General features: G+C 44.0%; 1 protein-coding gene across 2 annotated transcripts in view; it reads right to left on the bottom strand.

Annotated features, from left to right (window-relative positions):
• The window catches only part of LOC139276005 (superoxide dismutase [Cu-Zn]-like), a 174,706-nt gene that overhangs the window by 116,752 nt on the left and 32,178 nt on the right, over positions 1–25,776 (bottom strand). For both annotated transcript variants that reach the window (XM_070893326.1, XM_070893327.1), the window contains one exon: positions 22,298–22,367. In XM_070893326.1, coding sequence (XP_070749427.1) covers positions 22,298–22,367 — 70 coding nt within the window. The remainder of the gene's footprint in view (positions 1–22,297; positions 22,368–25,776) is intronic.

Genomic DNA, 25,776 nt, shown 5'->3' with positions numbered 1-25,776 from the left:
TCCTGCTGCACTGCTCTGATTTCCACCTGTACCCAATCACAGGCAGATCTCTATTGGAACTGCTTGTCCGCTGAAATTCCTCCAGCACGCTAACCTCGTGGAAAGCCTGTAACTGCAGTTTGGGCAGATTTAGCCCTTACCTCAAGCAGGCAAAATTTTAGATCGACAAGGGAGCTCTTGCAATTCAAGATTAAAACATGTTATGCAGTGTTTAAATCTGAGCATTTATGGGCAGGAACACAGAGCTTTTGAAAGGTAAGTTATCTGAGAATGGATGTTATTGTTGAAATAAAATCCACACAAATAAAACAAATAGGAGTCCAATGGAAGTTTAGAGAGATAGAAATTGTTTACTTTAATATACTTTGATTTCTAATTCAATTACAAATCTGCCAGAGTTAATGTTCTGAAACAATACATGGAGGGTAGAATATGGCAGGCAGAAAATCACAAGACAGCAAGCAGTTGAATAGCAGTGTTTCGATGAGAAGCACAGGTACAGCCATTTGTTAATCATCTGAATGCCTGTTGTTCACTTTTGTAGTTTTTTTTTTAATCGAAAAAGAGGCAGAACGGCTAATGCAAGAAGTATGGATAGAATAAAATGTAGCAATATGGGTAAATAAAGTTGGCATTTCTGAAATACTTTATTCAGGGTAAAAAGATCTTAAGCAAACAGACAAGAAGTAGCTGTTACAAAAGCAAAATACTGTGGATGCTGGAATTTGAAATAAAAACAGAAAATGCTGGTAATCACAGCGAGTCAGGCAGCATCTGTGGAAGGAAACAGACTTAATATTTCAAGTCGATGACCCTTCGTCAGAACTGGCAAAAGTTCAAAATTAACAGATTCTTAAGGAAGTGCAAGGGGCACTGAAAGGGGGAGAGGAAGAAAGAACAAAAGGGAAGGTCTGCGATAAAGTGGAAGACAGGAGAGATGTAAGAGACAAAAGGGATGATGGGCAACTTGAATTAGTCATGGCAAAAGTTAGAAAATGGTGTGTCTAGATAGGATGTGAATGGCGGAATATATACCAGCTGCATTGGGGAACAGAGAGAAAAAAATCCATAAGATCGGGAGGGGGGGTTAAAAAGAGAGGAAAGGAGCAAAATATGAGCAGAGGTTATGGTCTGAAATTGTTGAACTCAATGTTGAGTCCAGAAGGCTGTAAATTGCCTAAAATATGAGGTGCTGTTCCTTGAGCTTGCGTTGAGCTTCATTGGAACAGTGCAGGAGGCCAAAGATGGAGAGGTCAAAGTGGGAGTGGAGCGGAGAATTAAAGTGACAGGCGACCAGAAGCTCGGGGTCACGCTTACGGACTAAATGCGAAGGTGTTCCGCAAAGCAGTCACCCAATCTGCGTTTTGTCTCCCCAATGTAGAGGAGAGCACTAAATTGAAAGAAGTAAAAGTAAATCGCTGTTTCACCTGGAAGGAATATTTGGGGCCCAGGGCAGTGGGAAGGGATGAGGTAAAAGGGCAGGTGTTGCATCTCCTGCGCTTGCACAGAAAGGTGTCATGGGAAGGGGAGGGGGTTGCTGGAGGTGACTGTGGAATGGACCAGGGTGTTGCAGTGGGAACGGTCCCTTTGGAATGCTGAAAGGGGAGGAGAGGGAAAGATGTGATTGGTGGTAGAAATGGCAGAGGATGATCCATTGAATGTGGAGGCTGGTGGGGTGAAAGGTGAGGACAAGGGGAACACTGTTGTGGTTCTGAGAGGGAGGGGAAGGGGTGAGAGCAGAGGTGCGGGAAATAGAATGGACATGGTCAAGAGCCATGTTAACCATGGCGGAAGGGAATCCTTGGTTGAGGAAAAAGGATGACATATCAGAGGCACTGGTGTGGAAGATGGTATCGTCAGAGCGGATACGACAGACGGAGAAACTGGGAGAATGGACTGGAGTCCTTACAGGATGCAGGGTGGGAGGAAGCGTAGTCCAGGTAGCTGTGGGAGTCAATGTGCTTGCAGTGAATGTTTGTCAATAGACTATCCCTAGAAATGGAGAGAGAGAAATTGAGGAAGGGAAGGGGTCAGAGATGAATCATGTAAAGGTGAGGGAAGGGTGGAAATTGGATACAAAGTGAATGAAATTTTCTAGTTCAGGGCAAGAGAAGGAAACGGCACTGATACTGTCCTCAATGTACCAGAAAAAAGAGGTGAGGGAGGGGACCCGAGTAGGACTGGAACAAAGAATGTTCCACATATCCCACAAAAAGGCAGGCATAGCTAGGACCCATGCGGGTTCCCATAGCAACACCTTTAATTGGAGGAAGTGAATGGAGTCAAAGGAGAAGTAGATGTTTCTTACTTTACTAGTTGCCAGGAAAGCATTCTGGCCAACAGGTGTAATGAAAGACAGTTGACCACTTTAGACAACCGAACAGGATGTCGATGAGGTTAGAGCCCCGATAATTGTTTATATTTGGCAATCTGTTTGATAACCCAAGGATCGATCATAAAACATCCAACAAAGTTAAACCCAAGGGTCACAAGCTGAAGCGTGCTGACTTAAGTAAATTGTACAAATTATAAATATGACCATATATGGGCAATAACATTGGTATAAAGAAGGGAAAAGAAGCTTTTGATATGCAGTCAACTGCTTAATTATGGCTCGTATTAATATAGATCTGCTAGACTTTTGTTAAATTGTCTTATTCATGTAGTGTCTAATCAAGTTCGCATGGATTTTGACTAATAAAGTAATATATTGAACTGACATCTCTCGAGTTAATTAGAACCAGAATTTAACACCTATACCAGATTATTGCCTGTCGTAAGTGATTACCTGATCACAATATTAACAGACCAGATGTACTGAATATACTAGCCCCAAGAGATACAGAATAGTCAGAAGAGAACATTTACCAGTACGTAACGGAACCATCCAGGGGGCAGGTTATCTTAGATCTGGTTCTGTGTAATGAGACAGGATTAATAAACAATCTCCGAGTAAAGGATCCCCTCGGAATGAGTGATCATAGCATGATTGAATTTCAAATTCAGATGGAAGGTGAAAAAGTTGGATCTCGAACCAGCATACTAAGCTTAAATAAAGGAGATTATGAAGGTATGAGGGCAGAGTTGGCTAAAGTGGACTGGGAAAATAGATTAAAGTGTCGGACGGTCGATGGACAGTGGTGTACATTTAAGGAGATATTTCACAACTCTCAAGAAAAATATATTCCAGTGAGGAGGAAAGGGTGTCAGAGAAAAGATAGCCATCCGTGGCTAACTAAAGAAATAAAGGACAGTATCCAATTAAAAACAAGGGCATACAAAGTGGCCAAAACTAGTGGGAGGACAGAAGATTGGGAAGCTTTTAAAAGCCAGCTAAGAATGACTAAAAAAATGATTAAGAAAGGGAAGATAGACTATAAAAATAAACTAGAACGAAATATAAAAACAGATAGCAAGAGTTTCTATAGATATATAAAAAGGAAAAGAGAGGCTGAAGTAAATATTGGTCCCTTAGAGAACAAGACAGGGGAATTAGTAATGGGGAACATGGAGATGGCAGAAACTCTGAACAAATATTTTGTATCAGCCTTTATGGTAGAGGACACTAACAATATTCCAACAGTGGATAGTCAAGGGGCTATAGGGGGGAAGGAACATAACACAATCACAATCACTAAGGAGGTGGTATTCAGTAAGATAATGGGACTAAAGGCAAATAAATCCCCTTGATCTGATGGCTTGCATCCTAGGGTCGTAAGAGAAGTAGCGGCAGGGATTGTGGATGCATTGGTTGTAATTTACCAAAGTTCCCTGGATTCTGGGGAGGTCCCACTAGTAGCAGGACATTTGGAAAAGCAAAATTCGGTCAGGCAGAGTCAGCATGGATTTGTGAAGGGGAAGTCATGTTTGACAAATTTGCTGGAATTCTTTGAGGATGGAACAAACAGGGTGGATAAAGGGAAACCAGTGGATGTGGTGTATTTGGACTTCCAGAAGGCATTTGACAAGGTGCCACATAAAAGGTTACTGCACAAGATAAAAGTTCACGGGGTTGGGGGTAATATATTAGCATGGATAGAGGATTGGCTAACTAATAGAAAACAGAGAGTCGGGATAAATGGTTCATTCTCGGGTTGGCAATCATAACTAGTAGGGTGCCGCAGGGATCAGTGCTGGGACCCCAATTATTTACAATCTATTTTAACGACTTGGAAGAAGGGACCAAGTGTAACGTAGCCAAGTCTGCTGACGATACAAAGATGAGAGGAAAAGCAATGTCTGAAGAGGACACAAAAAATCTGCAAAAGGACATAGACAGGCTAAGTGAGTGGGCAAAAATTTGGCAGATGGAGTATAATGTTGGAAAGTGTGAGGTCATGCACTTTGGCAGAAAAAAAATCAAAGAGCAAGTTATTATTTAAAATGGAGAAAGATTGCAAAGTGCTGCAGTACAACGGGACCTGGGGATACTTGTGCATGAAACACAAAAGGATAGTATGCAGGAAGTGATCAGGAAGGCCAATGAATTCTTGGCCTTTATTGCAAAGGGGATGGAGTATAAAAGCAGGGAAGTCTTGCTAGTGTGATACAGGGTATTAGTGAGGCCACACCTGGAAAACTGTGTGCAGTTTTGGTTTCCATATTTACAAAAGGATATACTTGCTTTGGAGGCAGTTCAGAGAAGGTTCACTAGGTTGATTCTGGAGAGGAGGGGGTTGACTTATGAGGAAAGGTTGAGTAGGTTGGGTCTCTACTCATTGGAATTCAGAAGAATGAGAGGTAATCTTACTGAAACGTGTAAGATTATGAGGGGGCTTGACAAGGTGGATGCAGACAGGATGTTTCCACTGACAGGGGAAACTAGAACGAGAGGGCATAATCTTAGAATAAGGGCTGCCCATTTAAAACTGAAATGAGGAGAAATTTCTTCTCTGAGGGTTGTAAATCTGTGAAATTTGCTGCCTCAGAGAGCTGTGGAAGCTGGGACATTGAATAAATTTAAGACAGAAATAGACAGTTTCTTAAACAATAAGGGAATAAGAGGTTATGGGGAGCGGGCAGGGAAGTGGACCTGAGTCCATGATTGGATCAGCCATGATCGTATTAAATGGTGGAGCAGGCTAGAGGGGCCGTATGGCCTACTCCTGCTCCTATTTCTTATGTTCTTATGCCTGGTGTCATTCCCCGCCCCCACCCAGTCCCCGGATAATGCCTGATCTCCCTGTCATCTAAAATGGTCTCTTGCTCTCCTTCTTTCGAAAAGATCAAATATAAAGGGAGGCCAAGTAGAATCCCCATTTTGGAGGTGGTGTATCCCTGATGCACTGAAGTACAAAAAGTTGCTTAAATCTTACTGCAGAAATGTTTATCTGTCCTGTTTTCCAAGTTGTCGACTGTTACTTCAAACATTGAATACTTTAAAAATGCAGCCTTCAAGCTAAGAGGACCCAATTTATAAAAGCCCGATTCAGACTTGACAACAGTGAAAACAAAAGCAAGTTGTAGGTCCTGTGACATCACCTGTCCTGGATCTGTGTTGCAGTGATTTAGAGGTGCAATGAAGTGGAACCGAATCAGTTCGCAATGTAAACCGGTGTAATGGGTCTGTACCCATCTTTCCTCTGCTGTATGCCAAAAAATTGATGAACTTGACCCGTTCCTTATAGGAAAATTGGCCTCAGTGAGCTGACAACTGCAGCAGCAGGCAAAGGTAAGCAGCCGATCTACATAAATCAGTGAGAAACACCACAGGAGATCTACTAATCAAATTAATTAGTAATGTTAAACTGGTACAGCAACATAAATAGTGCATTCAAAAAGGTCTAGACTTCAATAATCAACTTTAATGACATTTGATAAAGCAAACAAGGTTACAATATTTGCATTGAGGTATTTAATACAACAGCATATATCTCTTCAAAATAAATTGAAACAAAATCTTAAAGCTGTACAAGAGCAATTTTCTATGCATTGTGCTACATTGGTAAATGTTAAATACAATTTTAAACAATGTTTACTAACATTGGATTGTATACTTAGGTTTGCAAAATTGTGTTGCTGGTTAGATTTTTGTGCTACAGTATAACTTTCTTTAATTGACAATAACCTCAGCTATTCCAATGACTCCCCAGGCTAAACCTGTTGTAGCGTTCCCTGTTATAAGGCTCTCTTCATTTTCACCCTTTCCCAGATCATCTTCCTCTGCCTGAATCTTTAAAGAGTAAAAATGTCAGTATCTATCCTTAAAAAAGATCAAAGATTCCTCTTTGCTAGCTATAAGAATAGCATATGAAATTAGCTTAAGTATTCTTAGGGACCATTAAAATTAGTTATTTGCGATTTCCACTGATAGTCCCAGATTTTTGCAGGTGGTGAATTGGTTAAAAAAAAACATTTGAGGGGGAAAATCAGAAATTCCTTACTTTTTTTTACCAAAAATAAGTTGCGATGTCGGCATTCACACTTAACATGCTATGCTAATATCACGGACTCGATTTTCGGTAGGAAAATAAACAAAGGCTGTGCGTTGGATTATTTTTTTAAAGAAACTCGGATCTTTAGGTACAGATGCAACGTACCGAATCTGGAACTCCGAAAACCGGAATTGTCCGAAAACTGGACATTTTGTGCATAGCTGATGGAGTCGTACGGAATCCGGACTTATTGTCCGAAAACCGGACATTTTAGAGGCAGCCAACTGTGGGATGGTTCAGTTTGGTAGGAGGAATAAGGAGGCTACTTACTGGTAAAAAGCGCAGCGCCAGGGGACCACAGGCGGAGGGAATCGGCGGGCGGCGAGGAGAGGCATGAATCGATGAGCAGCGAGGTCCAAAATCCGGCAAACCCCAAAATCCGGTGCGGATTCAGTCGAGGATTCCAGATTTCAGACAAGAAAATCAATAGTTTGAAATCTGGAATCCTCGACTGAATCTGTGCTGGATTTCGGATTTTGCCGGATTTCGGACGTTGTACCTGTAGTACTACTAAAAGAACCGTATACTTTATACTTCAGAAAATGTCAATCTTTCATCCCTAGTTAGATGTGGAGCACAGACAACAGTGTACTAATACAATTACCACAAAGATAGTCCCCCTCAAGACTGAGGTCATCAATTTAAAGCTGACTCAGGTCACACACCAAGGCACTGTTTATTAAAAGCAAGATTGCAACAGCTCCCCTCTGTATAATATCCAACAATTTTTATTATCCCACCATCACAGTAGTATTAAGTGGCTGGCGACACAACCATAAACCTAGGTTTTACAATTAATAAAAACTATTTAGGGATTAACGACCTGGTAAATCTGATGGCGAGCCCTATAAAAGTTATGCTTATCAACTATGTAAATAATAGTGAGTTGTCATTTAGCTTGACTATAGCTTTTTAAGGCCTTTGCTTCCTTTCTTGAGTTTCAACAATGTTCAAAATAAAAAATAGTTCTTTTCATATTTACCCAGGTTTTTTGAAGTTCAGTTTTTTGCTATTGATTTTCTCCCCATTATTTCACTAAAAATAAAACCTAAAAAAGACTTCAATGATCCTTAGGAATTCATAACTTAATTGCGATTTAGCACTTGCTGACAGCAGAAAACTGCCTATAACTCAGCACAAATTGGTAATGTTAGACAGCATATAAGAGTTGCTGTGGCAAAAAATAAGCATTTTTTTCTATGTTGTATTATGTCATTTCTTTTTTTCTGTCTCATTTTGTCTTAGTACATGCAAGATTAAAAACTCAAGTTCACTTACAGCAAAGGATTCAGCCATTCAATAAATAACAGATCCTGGATACAAGGTGTACAGATATTAATGGAATAGGCATATGCAAATACTAATTCTGTACTTGCTTCCCTTGCCAATTGCATTAGCCCATTTTACATCTCTCCCTATTTCTATTTCAATGGACTGCTGACTTGCTATCACCCATACGCTATTGCACCCCAAGCTAAGTCAAGATCCACCCCATGTCTGTTAAACATTTATCCTAGTACCAAGTGTTGGTAAAGCGCAAGTGAGCGAAAATACATCAGATTAACATTTATACCACATTACAATATCTCATCCATATTTGAGCAAACATATTATACGTCTTCTGTCATTTCTGACAGAAAATCCCAGAAGCACAGAGAACTGTTAAGAATGGCTCCCAAAGAATGTCTTGCCACATTCTGGGGATCAAGTTCAATCCTTTGACATTACTGTTTACTTTGAATATGCCAGCATGGCTTCCTAGGGGCCAAGTTTCGGCCTGAGTTGCTCCTGATTTTTTGGAGCATCTGGTTTAGAATGGAGTATCTTAGAAATTGCAATTCTCGGCATTTAGTTTGCTCCAGTTCTGGTCAGTTAGAACAGTTTCACTTTGGAACAGAATTTTTTTTTCAAAAGGGGGCGTGTCCGGCCACTTACGCCTGTTTTCAAAGTTTAGGCAGTGAAAACTTACTCCAAACTAACTTAGAATGGAGTAAGTGAAGATTTTTGTACATTCGAAAAAACCTTGTCTACACTTTAGAAAATCCGGCATAGGTTACAAATTAGGCGTAGGGAAAGGGGGGGGGGGGCTAGGGTTTAAAGGGAAGTTTACAAACATTAAATACTTCAGTTTTTACAAAAGAAGAGCCATCATCAATAATAAATGATAAATACATCAATAAATCAACCAATAAATCAATCAAAAAAAAATAATAAAAACTAAAATGTTTTTTAAAAAATCAATAAATAAAACATTTTCTACTTACCGACTGCAGCACCAGGAGTCCTCCAACAGCGTGCTGGGACGCCCCCCCCCCCCGAGTGTGTCTCTATCTCTCTGTCTGTCTGTGTGTGTCTATCACTCTCTGTCTTGTCAGTGTCTGTGTTTCTGACAGCGAGGGGAGGGGGAGAAGGGGGGGCAGGGGGAGGGGGAGAAGGGGGGGAAGGGTGGAGGAGGGGGGGGTGAGGGGGAGGTGGGGGAGGGGGGAGGAGGAGGGGGGGTGGAGGGGAGTGGAGAGGTAGACAGGGGGTGAAGGGGGAGGGGGGTGGAGAGAAGTGGGGTGGGGAGGGGATGGAGGGAGGGGAGAGGAGGAGAAGGGGGGAGAGAGGATAAAGGGAGGGAAGGGAGGGAGAGAAGGAGGCTGAACGGCTGGGCCCAAGACTTCGGGCTGGATTTACAGGTAGGTGGCGTCGGGTCTCGGGGGGGGGGGGGGGGAGGTCGGGTCGCTGGGGGTGGGGGGGGAAGAGCGGGGGGTCGGGTCGGGTGGGAGGAGCCTTATTCACGCAGCCCCAGTGAGGCCATTCGGCCAGGGCTAGGGGCTGCGTGCTTCGGACCCCTCCCACAGTTTTGGGCTGCTGGAGCTCCTGCACATGCGCACCCACTGTAGCGTGCATGTGCAGTGGTCCCAGCACTGTTTTCAGCGCAGGGACCTGGCTCCGCCCCTACAGCTCGTGCTGCGCTGCGCTCAGCTCCAGAGGACCCGCAGGGAGCTGGAGAATGGGTAAGTTTTTTTTAGGCGCACTTTGTGGCACGAAAAACGGGCGTCCAGGTCCCGGCTGTGCCGTTTTAGGCGCGGCCCGAAACTTGGGCCCGTAGTCTCCCCCTTTAAATTCAAAGTTATTTAAAAGGGATCCACTGTAGGTTTCAGGTGCACTTTTCAAATTGCCTTTTGGTACCTTTGCTGGTCTTTTTTTTAAAGCCTACTCTATGACAGAATGGTTTTGGTGCACCCATACTTTTGACCAGCTACTTAGACAATGACTGTTCCTAAAGGAATCCTTCCTCCAAAATGCATGGATAAGGAGGAGGAACATAGGGAAACCAGCCAAATTAGACTATATCAGAGGAGGACTGCAGCCATTACCATTCCAACTGCTTAAACAGAGGCAAACGTGTACTTACCTGAGGAACAATATATGCAGAGGCTATGATTCACCAGGGAGTTATATCATATGCTGAAAGCTGACTTAATTCTAAGGTAGGCACATCATTTCAACAGTGAACTTTTGAACCGGAGATGTTGGGTGACACAGGGGATATCAGAAAATCAACCTTCAGTCTACAGATTTATTAAGCAGATGACTGATGCATTGTTTGCCATAGTTAGCAACATAAGCACTTGCCCCATGAAAAAATTACAACATTTGGTAAGGTCATAGGGTTTTTATTTCCAAATAGTAGGTGTTCGCATTGTGCCCACATAGTTCTATATACTCGTAGGCGCAATAATGTTGCATTCATTGGGCCCAAGTTTGCCCCCTCTGCTGTGCGGCGACTTTGTAGAAGAGAAATGGCGCCGATTTCTTACCTCTGTATTCTCCCCGTTGGTTCCATGCCAGTGGCCTGTGGCGCAGCGCATCGGAACGCGTGATTGGCGGAGCCAGAACCCAGCGCTGAAAACAGTGCCGGGGCCTCTGCACATGCACACTAGAGTCTGCGCGCATGTGCAGTAACTCCTGGCAGGCCGTTTCTGCAAACGCGCGCTGCAAGCTGTGTGTGGGGGGCGGGGGGCAGAAGCATTATTCTCTAGGAAAAGAACCACCTAACATCTAACCTAGTTGTACCTTTACATAACTTGGGGTTGTGACCCCCTGGTCCTCCCTAACCTATTTAGTTGAACAAACAATCGGAATACCTCAATCATTTTATCATAGTCAGTCCCTCGGAATCGAGGAAGACTTGCTTCCACTCCTGAAGTGAGTTCTTTGGTGGCTGAGCAGTCCAATACGCGAGCCACAGACTCTGTCACAGGTGGGACAGATAGTCGTTGAGGAAAGGGGTGGGTGGGACTGGTTTGCCGCACGCTCTTTCCACTGCCTGCTCTTGATTTCTGCATGCTCTCGGCGTTGAGTCTCTAAGGGCTCAGTGCCCTCTCGGATGCATTTCCTCCACTTAGGGCGGTCTTGGGCCAGGGACTCTCAGGTGTCAGTGGGGATGTCGCACTTAATCAGGGAGGCTTTGAGGGTGTCCTTGTAATGTTTCCGCTGCCCATCTTTGGCTCGTTTGCCCTGAAGGAGCTCAGAGTAGAGCACTTGCTTTGGGAGTCTCGTGTCTGGCATGTGAACTATGTGGCCTGCCTAGCAGAGCTGATCCGAGTGTGGTCAGTGCTTCAATGCTGGGGATGTTAGCCTGAATGAGGATGCTGATGTTGGTGCGCCTGTCTTCCCAGGAGATTTGTAGGGTCCTGCGGAGACATCGTTGGTGATATTTCTTCAGCAACTTGAGGTGTCTACTGTACATGGCCCATGTCTCTGAGCCATACAGGAGGGCAGGTATTACTACAGCCCTCTAGACTATGAGCTTGGTGGCAGTTTTGAGGTCCTGGTCTTCAAACACTCTTTTCCTCAGGCGGCCGAAGGCTGCACTGGCACACTGGAGGCAGTGTTGGATCTCGTCGTCGATGCCTGCTCTTGTTGATAGGAGGCTCCCGAGATATGAGGAGTGGTCCACGGTGTCCAGGGCTGCGCCGTGGATCTTGATGACTGGCGGGCAGTGCTGTGCGGTGAGGACAGGCTGGTGGAGGACCTTTGTCTTACGGATGTTTAGCTTTTGTATGCCTCAGTAACAAATAAGCTTCTCTAAAGTCATCCTCATCTTCTCTAGAGCCCTAGCTCGTTGAGCCTATATTGATAACTAAGATACATTAAACTGGTAATGTGGCTCTCTGACTGGATATGGTCTCATCATGCCTACTGATTTACATGACAGCAAATCTGATGGCAGCAGTGACATTGTTAAAGCTTTTTAATAGAGCCCAAGGGGCCAGAGTTTGATAAAACACAAGTTCAACATTCTGGAAAGAGAAAAAGGGAGTAGTATTTGGGTGTGATTATTAACATTCACTGAAACTATCAGTTAAGGGGGAGATGTTAGATAAATGCAAGTTATTTCTTTCTATCCTGCTTCACAAGGCTGATAAGGTACATAGGTGCATTACAAGAGCATTTGACTATTAGTCAAAATTATTTTAGCCATATATGATTCATCACTCAGAATATTGTGTATAATGTTAAGTGCCTTATAGAATCATAGAAATTTACAGCATGGAAGGAGGCCATTTCGGCCTATCGTGTCCACACCGGCCGACAAAGAGCTTTCCAGTCTAATCCCACTTTCCAGCTCTTGGTCTGTGAAGAAATTTCCCCTCAAATCCCCTCTAAACTACCGACCAATTACTTTAAATCTGTGCTCCCTGGTTTTTGCCCCCTCTGCTAAGGGAAATAGGTCCTTTCTATCCACTTTATCTAGGCCTCTCATAATTTTATACACCTCAATAAGGTACCATCAGCCTCCTCTGTTCTAACAATAACAAACCCAGCCTATCCAATTTTTCCTCATAGCTAAGATTTTCTACTCCTGGCGACATCTTCGTAAATCTCCTCTGTATCCTTTTGAGTTTTCCTTCCCTATCTTTCCTGAATACCTTGTACACAGGAATATTAAGCATCCAATCTAATTTTATACACCTCAATAAGGTTTCCCCTCAGCCTCCTTCGTTCCAAAGAAAATAGACCCAGCTTATCCAATCTTTCCTCATAGCTAAAATTCTCCAGTCCAGGCAACATCCTCATAAATCTCCTCTGTACCCTCTCTAGTGCAATCATGTCTTTCCTGTAATTAGTGTTTCATACAGTTCAAGCACAACCTCCCTGCTCTTGTATTCTATGCCTTGGCTAATAAAGGCAAGTATTCCGTAGGCCTTCTTAACCACCTTATCTACCTGGCCTGCTACCTTCAGGGATCTGTGGACATACACTCCAAGATCCCTTTGTTCCTCTATATTTCTCAGTGTCCTACCATTTAATGTGCATGTCCTTGCCTTGTTAGTCCTCCCCAAATGCATTACCTCACACTTCTCCAGATTGAATTCAATTTGCCATTCTTCTGCCCACCTGACCAGTTCATTGCTATCTTCCTGCAGTCTATAGCTTTCTTCTTCATTATCAACCGCAAGGCCAATTTTAGTATCATCTGCAAACTTCTTAATCATACCCCCTATCTTCAAAAGGATGTTAACAGTTTAGGCAGAGTTTATCCTGTTTTCATTGGAAAGATGATAATTTAACAGAAGACACAATTCAGGCTTGGGCAGCACACAATAATAAAATGCTGATTTAATGTAGCAAAGTACTACAATTGCAATAAATTTCCCAGCAAGTAGCCAAAGTACTTGAGAGTAAAATAGTAACTTGAACTGTTGATAGATCCTTTGAATCTATAAATTGCACCACTTCCAGGTCACCAAGGGTCCACCAGCACCATTATTTGTCAGCGATGATAAAAGTAGCTTAATTCAGGAAATTTGCGATTGTCATTGATTTTAATGCGGGGGGGGGGGGGGGGGGGGGGGTTGCGGAGCTATGATTAACTTCTCACTGTTTCGGCGAGGGTAACAAAGGGTACGGCCGGCCACCTGGCTCACGATGCCCCTACGCATGACACGGACGGAAGCTCTGTAGCCAGCTCTGCCCTTCTGGCTGCTGCTCAAACATGTCTCGCATCGACTGACATGATGCGCTGCTTGTCGTCACACACAAGCTGCACATTGATGGAGTGGAAACCTTTTCTATTCCTGTACTGCTCAGAATCCTAAATAACTTAGCCATCATGAGGCAGCAGGAGCTGGTAGTGGAACCAGAAGACCCACATGAGGGGCCAGTGCCTGATGATAGCAATTTGGAAAAGCAGGATCGTTAAAGGAGCACAATGGACGGCCCTCTTCCAACCTTGTGCTCCGGCATCAGGCAAGTGAAATGACCGACAATCTGAGGAGAGTATTCCAAGTGGCCTCCGGAATGGTCCAGGCATCGGAAACGCTATTTAAATATACCAATGGTCCTCTCAATGATGCTGCACGTCGCAATGTGCGCCATGTTCTTTGACGGTCAGCTTCCGTCCGTGTCACGCGTAGGGACGTCATGAACCAGGTGGCCAGGCCATACCCTTTATCTCCCAGTAGCCAGCTCTGCCCTTCTGGCTGCTGCTCAAACATGTCAGATATATATTCAAAAGGGAGTTAGATGAAGTCCTTACTACTCGGGAGATCAAGGGTTATGGTGAGAAAGCAGGAAGGGGGTACTGAAGTTTCATGTTCAGCCATGAACTCATTGAATGGCGGTGCAGGCTAGAAGGGCTGAATGGCCTGCTCCTGCACCTATTTTCTATGTTTCTATGTTTCTATGTTTGTCGCATAGGATGAACACATCATGAGTGCTGCCAGGGTATCTCGCATCGAAAGACATGATGCGCTGCTTGTCGTCACACACGAGCTGCACATTGATGGAGTGGAAATCTTTTCTATTCCTGTACTCCTCGGAATCTTCCACAGGTGCTCGCAAGGCGATGTGAGTACAATCAATGCAGCCCTGAAGAAGCCCACAGTTCTCTCATGGATCGCTTGTGCGGTCATTGAGAAATTGAAGAAGTCATTCCTCCGCGCATAAAGTGCAGCTGTGACCTGGTAAACGCAGGCATGTATTGCACGTTGAGATGGCGCACACATCTCCACTTGTAGCCTGAAACGATTCCGAGGCATAGAAGGCAAGTGCAGCTGTTACCTTCACTTCAACAGACAAGGCAGTTGGCGTTCTGCTTCTGGGCTGCAAATCTGCTCTCAGCATATCACAGATCTCAACGATAACTTCTCTGCAGAAACGCAGCCTTCTGACACAATCAGCCTCGCTCATGTCCAGGTACGAGAGCCTGGCTCGATATTGCCAACGTGGGTAAGGTCTCCTGTCCATCAGCCTACGGGCTATGACGTTCCTGATGCGGTGAGCTTTAATCAATTCTCTCCTATGCAGTGAATTGCTGGCGAACCATTGCATAATCCGTGATGTTGACAATGCAGCACCCATACTTGAATTACAAATTTAACTTTTAAACTGGCTAGCTGGCTGGCTCTCCCTCCCGGTGCTTTGCACGCCTATCCTGTCCCCTGGCCGAATGGCCTCAGTCTCCTTCGCAGCTCAAAGACTGCTTGCTGTCTCTTCGGCTGCCGTCCAGCCACTGCCGCTGCCCCTATCCCGTGGCCCAATGGCCTCAGCCTCCTTCGCAGCTCAAAGGCTGCTTGCTGTCTCTTCGGCTGTCGTCGAGCCACTGACGCCACCTCTGTCTCCTACATAGAAGGCCTGCCTGAAGCACCGCAGCTCGAAGGCTGCTGCTGCTTCACACAGATAGGAATATTCAATATTTTTTATTTGCTTTATTTATAATTTTTTATTCAGGATGGCTCTTTATTTGTATAAGTAAGACTGTTGAATGCTTGTAGAATTTAATTACTTCCCTTCCCCCCACCCCCCCTCCTTGTTCCCTACTGATTTGTAACCTACGCCTGATTTCTAACGTGCAGGTAAGGTTTTTCTGACGTACAAAAATCTACACTTACTCCATTCTAAGTTAGTTTGGAGTAAGTTTTTGCTGCCTAAACTTGCAAAACAGGCATAAGTGGCTGGTCGCGTCCCCTTTTGAAAAAAAAAATCTGTTCCAAATTGACTAGAACTGGAACAAACTAAATGCCGAGAATTGCAATTTCTAAGATATTCTAAACCAGTTGCTCCAAAAAAATAGGAGCAATTCAGGCCGAAACTTGACCCCAGTATGTTATTGATATTTTCTCCCCTCCCCTTGGGGATGTATATAAATCAAAGATGATTTTTTTTTTTATTCGTTCACAGGATGTGGGTGTCGTTGGCAAGGCTTGCATTTATTGCCCATCCCTAATTGCCCTCGAGAAGATGATGTTGAGCCGCCTTCTTGAACCACTGCAGTCCGTGTGGTGAAGGTACTCCCACAACGGTGACTTTGCATTTTGTTACAACTGAGTGGCTAGCTAGGCCATTTCACAGGGCAGTTAAGAGTCAACCACATTGTCATGCGTATGGAGTCACATATAGCTCATTCCGGGCAGCAGATTTCCTTCCCTGAAGGACATTAATGAATCAGATGGGATTTGAACGATAATCTGGTAGTTTCATGGTCACCATTACTGATATTAGCTTTTTATTCCAGTTTTTAAAAATTACCTGAATTTAAATTCCCCAGGTGGGATTCGAACTCATGTCTCTAGATTATTAGTCCAGGCCTCTGGATTACTAGTCCAGTAACATAACCACTAAGCTAACATTCACTATTGTGTGTAATATGTACACCTATCTGTTGCGACAGTGGGTCACTGCATATTTGTGCAATGAAAATAGTTTTTTATGAAATACTCGTACCCCATGAGGCAAACTTTTAATACTTACCATCATCATCATCATAGGCAGTCTCTCGGAATCGAGGAAGACTTGCTTCCACTCTTGAAGTGAGTTCTTTGGTGGCTGAACAGTCCAATACGCGAGCCACAGACTCTGTCACAGATGGGACAGATAGTTGTTGAGGAAAGGGGTGGGTGGGACTGGTTTGCCGCACGCTCTTTCCGCTGCCTGCTCTTGATTTCTGCATGATCTCGGCGTTGAGTCTCGAAGGGCTTAGTGCCCTCCCAGATGCACTTTCTCCACTTCGGGCGGTCTTTGACCAGGGACTCCCAGGTGTCAGTGGGGATGTTGCACTTCATCAGGGAGGCTTTGAGGGTGTCCTTGTAACGTTTCCACTGCCCACCTTTGGCTCGTTTGCCATGAAGGAGCTCCGCATAAAACACTTGCTTTGGGAGTCTCATGTCTGGCATGTGAACTATGTGGCCTGCCCACCGGAGCTGATCGAGTGCGGTCAGTGCTTCAATGCTGGGGATGTTAGCCTAGACGAGGACGCTGATGTTGATGCGCCTGTCTTCCCAGGGGATTGTGCAGCCTTCGGCCGCCTGAGGAAAAGTGTTCGAAGACCAGGCCCTCAAATCTACCACCAAGCTCATGGTCTATAGGGCTGTAGTAATACCCGCCCTCCTGTATGGCTCAGAGGCATAGACCATGTACAGTAGACACCTCAAGTCGCTGGAGATATATCACTAACGATGTCTCCGCAAGATCCTACTTACCACCATAGCTCGACCAATAACAGATTCAGTTCCTGAAAGACTAAGAAGTTTATCTTCTATTTGAAACTCAGCCACACCTTCTTCATTAGCTTCAACATTGCCTAGGTCTCCTACATGCCTAGAATGTATTACAATATTGTTAGAAAAATAGGTCAGAATAATGCTTGTGAAACTTTTATTAAAATACATAATTAATTAAAGGGCAAGGAAATCCCAGGGAGTACTTTCTATTCAGATTATTTCCCCAAAATGTATGGAAAAATATTTTGGATTAGCTCCATTCATTTTAATGGAAGATTGTAACTTCAAAGTGATGTGGGAGACAATCTGGGATACCACATTACCAGCAGAGTACAGCCAGATCAAACCTCTCTCCTCACCCATGATATGCCACCCCAGTGGCATCTAAACAGGAAGTGCAGATTTAGGACAGAACATCTCATACAATGAAATATGAAACAGTAAACAATAGAGCATCTCCAGATCATAACATTTCAGTGAAAAAAAGGGAGTTGGGAGTGAGTTAATTATGGGGAAGTTGAAGTTCTTTCTGAAATGGAGGCTTACAAGTTGACAGCAATCTTTAATATAAAAGAAACAAATTATCAATGTATTTGAATCTTCTCACTATATTACCAGATCAGTAAGTAAGCTTTATATTATTTAAAAGAGTAAGACACCATCATATCAAGCAAAGCTATGAAATCAGATGTTCCAGGAACTTCAAACTGTTATGTCCAAAGAGAGACTCTAATTGCTGTTGTAATAACTAGCTAATTTTATTTCCAGACATTCTAGAATATTCCTGGTGAGTTCTTAGAGCTAATAAGGACTATTGGCATTTGCAATGCAATAGGGAATAAAAGGAAGTCATATATATTTTTTTTATATTTAGAGCTAAGCCTGAAATGGTGGAAATTTTAGTACAGGTAGAAAACTAGGTAGGTCAATAGACAAAGAAATCGACTGAAATGCTCTTTTAAATGGATTCAATTTTATCCCCCAATTGTAATTGTGGAGCGAGCAGGTCTATAATTTCAGGAATGTTGCTGACCTTTATTTAAACAAAACTGGAACACTGGAATGAAGCTAATTATCTGGCAGCTGCAAAATACTCAGCCACAAATCTTCTATTTCTACCCCAACTTCTCCAAGTACCAATGGATTAATTTCATCAGGTCATGTTGCTTTATGAATAATTAAACACCCCAATTTTGTTGACCATTTTTCATTACTAATCTTTTCTTAATGGACTGAAATTCAATTCCCATCCCTTCAATGAATGGAAATTGGTCACTATTTGTTCCTACTGTAGCAACTTTTGAGTACTATTAAGGATTTTTCTTGTAGAGACCTTACCTTCTCTATAAACCATAGACTTGCACTGACATTTTTCCTAGAACCATCACTCTCTGCCCTAATCCTCTAGATACCTCAGTCTGAGCATTGGCAGTTTTTCGCAGCATGTATCAGAATGATTCTATCACAAGCAGGTGTGTGCGCTAATGCTGCACCAGGATTTGTTTTTCAAATTATGTGAAAACAAGTTGTAGCATGAATTTTAATAGTTTTTATTCGTAAAAATTCACATTTAAACCCATTAATATATCATTTTTACTTCAGATAGTTTAGTTGAGAAAGGGATACCAAGACAGACAATGAAAGCTGAAACAGCTCTTTTGCTTTCTTTTAGTTATCTGGAACAGCTCTTAGGTGTGACTTCAGAGTCCATATCAGCTTCCTGAATATTGTATACTGACATGCAGTATGTATTGCTGTGCATGGCACTTTGGATGTAGAGTTAATGAAAGCCCTTCTTGTTGATGTAACTCACAGGGTTTTGATTTGATATTTTCAGTGTTATGTGGGTTCCATCGATTGCCTTGTACCATGGAGAAGCCGGCGAGCTTGTACAGTTCTATGGCCATGTCTCTTGGCTCCACTAGGGACATACCATAGGCAATGAATTCTGATGCCTTATATAAGAGGGCATCTGTCATCTGGCAAATGCAGGCATTTAGAGCTTTCTGGCTACTGTCGCATAGGTCCCCCATCAATGACTGGAATGATACAGTGCGTAAAAGGTTCAGGGGCAGGGTGGCGTTTTTTTGACTAATAATATCCTGTTGTAAGTAGATTATGGGTTGAGGTCATTCCAGAGAATTTCAGAGATGGCTGATGGCTTCCTTGGTGAATATCTCTGGATGTACCACTCCTCTGACATGTCTTGGTACAGTATGCGCTGCCTGTACGCACTTTGGGAGGGAGTGGAGGAAGGGTCAATTAGGCTAGTGTCTCCGGCCATGGCACCTCACTCTCAGGACATCTTTTCTCTACTGCTCCTCTTCATTATGCTGAAGAGGGGCATGCCCATTGGGAAGGCCACTGCAGATGATTACACCTTCCAAAAATTATGGAGTAGACGTGTTTCCTAAAAGCTTTTCATTTTATGATGGATCGTAAATATTTTCATACCATACTATACACAACCCCATAGAGTCATATAATGGTTACAGCAGAGAAGGAGTCCATTTGGCCCTTTGAGCCTGTGCCGGCTCTCTGCAAGAGTACTTCAGCTAGTCCTACTCCCCCATCCTTCTCTGTAGCCCTGCAATGTTTTTTCCTTCAGTTACTTATCCAATTCCCTTTTGAAAGCCATAGTTCAATCTGCCTCCACCACCCTTTTAGGCCGTGCATTCCCGATTCTAAGCATTCGCAGAGTAAAAAAGTTTTTCCTCATGTTGCCTTTGGTTCTTCAGCCAATCACCTTAGATCTGTGTCCTCTGGTTCTCGACCTTTTTGCCAATGGGCAGTTTCTGTCTGGACCCCCTCATGATTTTGAAAACTCCTATCAAATCTCCTCTCTGTTATGCTTATAATAAAGGATGAAACGGCTAAAGGGATCAAGGGGTATGGAGAGAAAGCTGGAAAGTGGTAAGAGGTGAATGATCAGCCATGATCTTATTGAATGGTGGTGCTCGAAGGGCGGAATGGCCTACTCCTGCACCTATTTTCTATGTTTCTACTGTAAGCAATGAGTAAGTGTGACCTTAGCTCCTTTAATTAGACTCCAGAATGCAGGTACTGCGTGGGTGGCCTGCTTATATACAGTGCTACAAAGGGATGCTGGGATCCCTTGGGACTCCAACAGGTAGGCCCTCTGGTGGTGGTGTGATACAGGTTGCCAAGGGTTAAATACATAACATCACTCGCTCGTAAAGTCAATAGTACACTTATTTACAGGGTGAGATGATCTGGGGCTTTTCGCTCCCTTGTGGATCGTCTCGGTACAAATGCAAGTGTGGGTGAGTTGGTTGGTTCTTCACTGGGCTGCTGGGCAGCCGGCCTTGCCGGGCTGCTGGGGATGGTAAGTTCGGCTTCGTGATCAACCATGATGTCGGTTGCCACTTGTGTGTGTGTTGGAGGGTCGAAGCTGGTGGTGTCCTCTTAGCTGTTAGTGAACTGCAATTTGATTTGGTCCAAATGCTTTCTGCACGTTAGTCCATTGGCCAATTTGACCTGAAACACCCTACTCCCTTCTTTGGCTATGACCGTGCCAGCAAGCCATTTGGGACCATGTCCACAATTGAGTACAAACACAGAATCATTGACCTCAATAATGCGTAACAAATTTGCGCAATCATGGTGCATACTTTGTTGATGCTTCCTTCCCTCGACGTGATCACGGAGATCAGGGTGTACAAGAGAGAGCCTTGTTTTGAACGCCCTTTTCATGAGCAGCTCGGCTGGGGGAACCCTGGTGAGCGAGTGGGGTCTGGTGCGGTAGCGGAGCAGAACTCGGGACAGTCTTGCTTTGGAAGTCTCGTGTCTGGTATGCGAACTATGTGGCCTGCCCAGCGGAGCTGATCAATGTGGTCAGTGCTTCAATGCTGGGGATGTTGGCCTGGTCGAGAACGCTAATGTTGTGCGTCTGTCCTCCCAGGGGATTTGTAGGATCTTGCGGAGACATCGTTGGTGGTATTTCTCCAGTGACCGAGGTGTCTACTGTACATGGTCCATGTCTCTGAGTCATACAGGAGGACATGTATTACTACAGCCCTGTAGACCATGAGCTTGGTGGTAGATTTGAGGGCCTGTCTTCGAACACTCTTTTCCTCAGACGGCCAAAGGCTGCACTAGCGCACTGGAGGCGGTGTTGAATCTCAACAACAAAGAGCAGACATTGATGACAAGAGGCTCCCAAAGTATGGGAAATGGTCCACGTTGTCCAGAGCCGCGCCGTGAATCTTGATGACTTGAGGGCAGTGCTGTGCGGCGAGGACAGATTGGTGGAGGACCTTTGTCTTACGGATGTTTAGCGAGTGGCCCATGCTTTCGTACACCTCAGTAAATATGTCGACTATGTCCTGGAGTTCAGCCTCTAGGTGCGCAGACGCAGGTGTCGTCCGCGTACTGTAGCTCGACGACAGAGGTTGGGGCAGTCTTGGACCTGGCCTGGAGACGGCGAAGGTTGAACAGGTTTCCACTGGTTCTGCGGTTTAGTTCCACTCCAGCGGGGAGCTTGTTGACTGAGGTGGAGCATGGCAGCGAGGAAGATTGAGAAAAGTGTTGGGACGATGACGCAGCCCTGTTTGACCCTGGTCCGGACATGGATTGTGTCTGTAATGGATCCGTTGGTAAGAATCACGGCCAGCATGTCGTCGTGGAGCAGGCGGAGGATGTTGACGAACTTTTGGGGGCATCCGAAACGGAGGAGGACACTCCAGAGACCCTTGCGGTTGACAATGTCACAGGCCTTTGTAAGGCCCATTTCACCAGCCTGTCTATGTCCTCTTGAAGTCTATTACTATCCTCCTCACTGTTCACTATATGTCCAAGTTTTGTGTCATAACTTTGATTAGCTGTCATACACCCCAACAACCCAAATCTACTGCCTAGATAATTAGTGTTCGTCAAAAACATTTCCTTTTGTAATAATTTGTTTCAGTACCTTAGGTCTGACAATTACAAAAACAATGGAATGCTTTCTTTTGCTAGCCTACAGGTTACTCATATAGTCTGTGAGCAAAACAATCAAAGATAAGAATATCCCGAGAATATACTCTGGCTACTTCAAGAATATACCATTCAAAATTGAAGGGCTCTTCTTCTCAGACAGATCTTACCAGGCAGTGACTAAAATGTGATTCATGTGCAAAGTAATGAAATCTTCCTCTGATTGAAATTGGTAAACCAGGAGCCTGATAAGAGGAAAAGGTAGAGATCCACTGGACATTTTTTCCTTGCAGGCTCTTCCTTGATTTAAATCATTTGAATTCTCTTTTCATGGCGGTGTCTAGTTGGACATTTTATACATATAAAACTCAGCTTTTTTACCTTATGATCTACCAGGAGTTCCTTATTTTGGAATTGCCTACATACAATACTCACCTTTCTGCATCTTGCTGCCCACCATGAGTATTTTTACGGGGATTGAAATGAGGTCCAATACTGTGATAACCTAAAAATAAAGTAAATTTTTTTTTAAACTCTAGGATGACTAAATTACTACAACAAAAGGGAAGCTAATTTTCTTTGTATAAAAAGACATACTCCACTTAGCATCGGTAGATAACCAATGCAAACTTAACTAGGAAAGGAAAAAAGAAAAACAAATATCTTCCCCTTTAATGCCAAATTATGAGACTAAGTTTAGACAATTACAGTCATAGAATCATAGAAATTTACAGCATGGCAGGAGGTCATTTCAGCCCATCGTGTCTGTGCAGGCCGAGCTACCCAGCCTAATCCCACTTTCTAGCTCTTGGTCTGTAGCCCTGTAGGTTACAGCACTTTGGGCTCAAAATTGGCCCACCCCTTTTTTCGGCGCACTTACCAGAGATGCACCAACTTTGTGGGCTGAAAAGGGCGCTGATAAAATCTGCCCCGATTCTGGCCACTTGTGTTGCCTCTCCCGGGGCTTGGTGCTTGGGGGGCGGAGCTAGAAACAGTGCCGGCAGCTTTACACATGCGCGTTGGAGCGTGCGCGCATGCGCAGTATCTCCTGCCCACAGCCTGTGTGCGTGCTGCAGCGTGGGACCTGATACGTCCCGCCTTTATCCTGGCCCGAGTGGCCTCCCGCACAGGCCGGCCCGCTGCCTTCCTGGGCTAGAAGGCCACAACAAACAGGTTGGTGCTGGGCCCAAACCGGGGCAGCGGGGAGAGTTTTGATCCGGGCGGGAGAGAGGGGGTGATAACTGTGTAGCCAGTAATTTTAATGAGCTTACTCAAGACTTTCCTTAACCCTGCTGATGAAAATACTTTACTAACCAAGTTAATAGAAAATACTTTCAAATACTTCATAATCAATTCGTGAACATTAGATTTGGTGGAATAATTTTGCTTGAATTTTCAAAATATTTTAAAGCATAAAACAAACAGTAAATTTCCTGGCTATATGATATTAAATATTCCTATGATAGTGGGTGAGCTTTGACAGCTGGGAGAACATAAGAATTACGAGCAGGGGGTACTTCTATTTTTTATTTGGATATTTTGAAAAAATTATGTAAATATGTTTTGTCTCTTTACTTCTTTTATTTTTGTAGTTTAAGCTTCCATGAATGTTTCTGTTGTATAGTAAATTAACTGCGAAGTTTGTCATATGATAACTAGCTGTTTGATCCTATTCACATTCTTTAGTCAAGTCATTAAGTTCTGCTGGCCTCCGATGTACCTACCTGCGCTGATTTCTTAACTCTCCGCAAGGGTTTTCTGTGCAGCCATAAGTGGCCACATACGCTGGCCTAAGTTCGATTGGAGTAACTATTAGCTGTCCAATGTGGCCTAAATGGGCGTAGGTGGCTAGTAACGCCCCCTTTTGAAAAAAAACTTTAAAAATCCTAACTAACTCACTTACACTGGCGCAAATTGAATGTGCAAAATGGGGATTTTTAAGATACTCCAGAAAAATTAAGTTGCTCCAAAAAAAACGGAGTAACTTCTGGCCAATTTTGAACCCATTAAGTGAACATCCAAGTATTTTTTTAAAATACCAACCTTTCAGGCAGTGAGTTCCACTACTCTCTGGGTGAAGAAATTTCCCTCATATCTCCTCTAAACCTCCCTCCAATTACTTTAAATCAATGTCCCTTGGTTGTTGACCCTTCTGCCAAGGGAAACAGGTCCTTCCTATCCACTCTATTCAGGCTCCTCATAATTTTATACACCTGAATCAGGTCTCCTCTCAGCCTCCTCTGTTCCAAAGAAAACAGACCCAGCATCTCCAATCGATCCTCATCGCCAAAATTCTCCAGTCCAGGCAACATTCTTGTAAATCTCCTCTGCACTCTTTCTAGTGCAATCACATCTTTCGTGTAATGTGGTGACCAGAACTGCACACATTACCCCAGCTACGGCCTAACCAGTGTTTTATACAGTTCAAGCATAACCTCCTTGCTCTTGTATTCCATGCCTCGACTAATAAAGGCAAGCATTCCATATGCCTTCTTAACCACCTTATCTACGTGGCCTGCTACCTTTAAAGATCTGCGAAACTGCAGTCCAAGGTCCCCTTGTTCCTCTACACTTTTCAGTGTCGTTCCATTTAATGTGTATTCCCTTGCCTTGTTAGACTTCCCCAAATACATTACCTCACACTTAGTCAAATTGAGTTCCATTTGCCACTATTCTGCCCACCTGACCAGTATATTGCTATCTTCCTGCAATCTGCAGCTTTCTTCTTCATTATCAACCATACAGCCTATTTTAGTGGCATCTGCGAACTTCTTAATCATACCCGCAACATTCAAGTCCAAGTCATTGACATATACCACAAAAAGCAAGGGATCCAGCACTGAGCCATGCGGAACCCCACTGGATACAGCCTTCCAGTCACAAAAACACCCATCAACCTGCCTCTGAACCAATTTTGGATCCAACTTGCCACTTTGCCCTGAATCCCATGGGCTTTTACTTTTGTGACCAGTTTGCCATATGGGACCTTATCAAAAGCTGTGTTAAAATCCATATACACTACATCATACGCACTGCTCTCATCGACCCTCCTGGTTACCTCCTCGAAAAATTCGATCAAGTTAGTCAAACACAACCTTCCCTTAACAAATCCATGCTGACTGTCCTGGATTAATCCATGTCTTTCCAAATGAAGATTTATCCTGTCTATCCCCCTTTCTATCCCGTCTGAAGACCCTGTAACCAGGAATGTTGAGCCGCCATACCTGCTCTTCTTTCAACCATGTCTCAGTAATAGCTATAATATTGTACTGCCAAATGTCTATCTATGCTCTCAGTTCATCTGTCTTATTCCTTATACCCCTTGCATTGAAATATATACCATTTAGTGGTGCTAAACTCTCTTCTTGTCTATTTCCAGCCCTTGTTTCCTCTGTCTTCCAAATTCACTTTCTGCTTTTCTGCTGCCCAATTCCAGCTTTGCTTCTCTCCCCACTGAATCTAATCGGTTCCCATCCCCATGCCAAGCTAGTTTAAACCCTGCCCAACAGCACTAGCAAACCTTCCCATGAGGATACTGGTCCTGGCTCTGTTGAGGTGCAACCCATCCGGCTTGTCCCACCTCCCCCAGAAAAGGTCCCAATGCCTCAGGAATGTAATGCCCTCCCGCCATGCATTCATCGCTATCCTCCTACTTCTGCACGCACTAGCACATGGCACCAGCAGTAACCCAGAGATTACAACCTTTGAAGTCCTGCTTTTTAAATCTCTCTCCTAGCTCCCTAAACTCTGCCTGCAGGCCCTCATCCCTCTTTCTACCCATGTCATTGATACTGTTAAGGACCACGACCTCTGGCTGTTCACCCTCTCTGGCCAGAATGTCTCGCAGCTGCTCAGTGAAATCCTTGACCGTGGCACATGCACGGCGATATCATCGCTATGTGCGCCGACCCCTT

Source organism: Pristiophorus japonicus, chromosome 11 (assembly GCF_044704955.1).
Source record: "Pristiophorus japonicus isolate sPriJap1 chromosome 11, sPriJap1.hap1, whole genome shotgun sequence".
Classification (NCBI taxonomy): Eukaryota; Metazoa; Chordata; class Chondrichthyes; family Pristiophoridae; genus Pristiophorus; species Pristiophorus japonicus.
The sequence above is the reverse complement of the archived record's forward strand: the minus strand, read 5'-3'. Positions and strand labels throughout refer to the sequence as shown.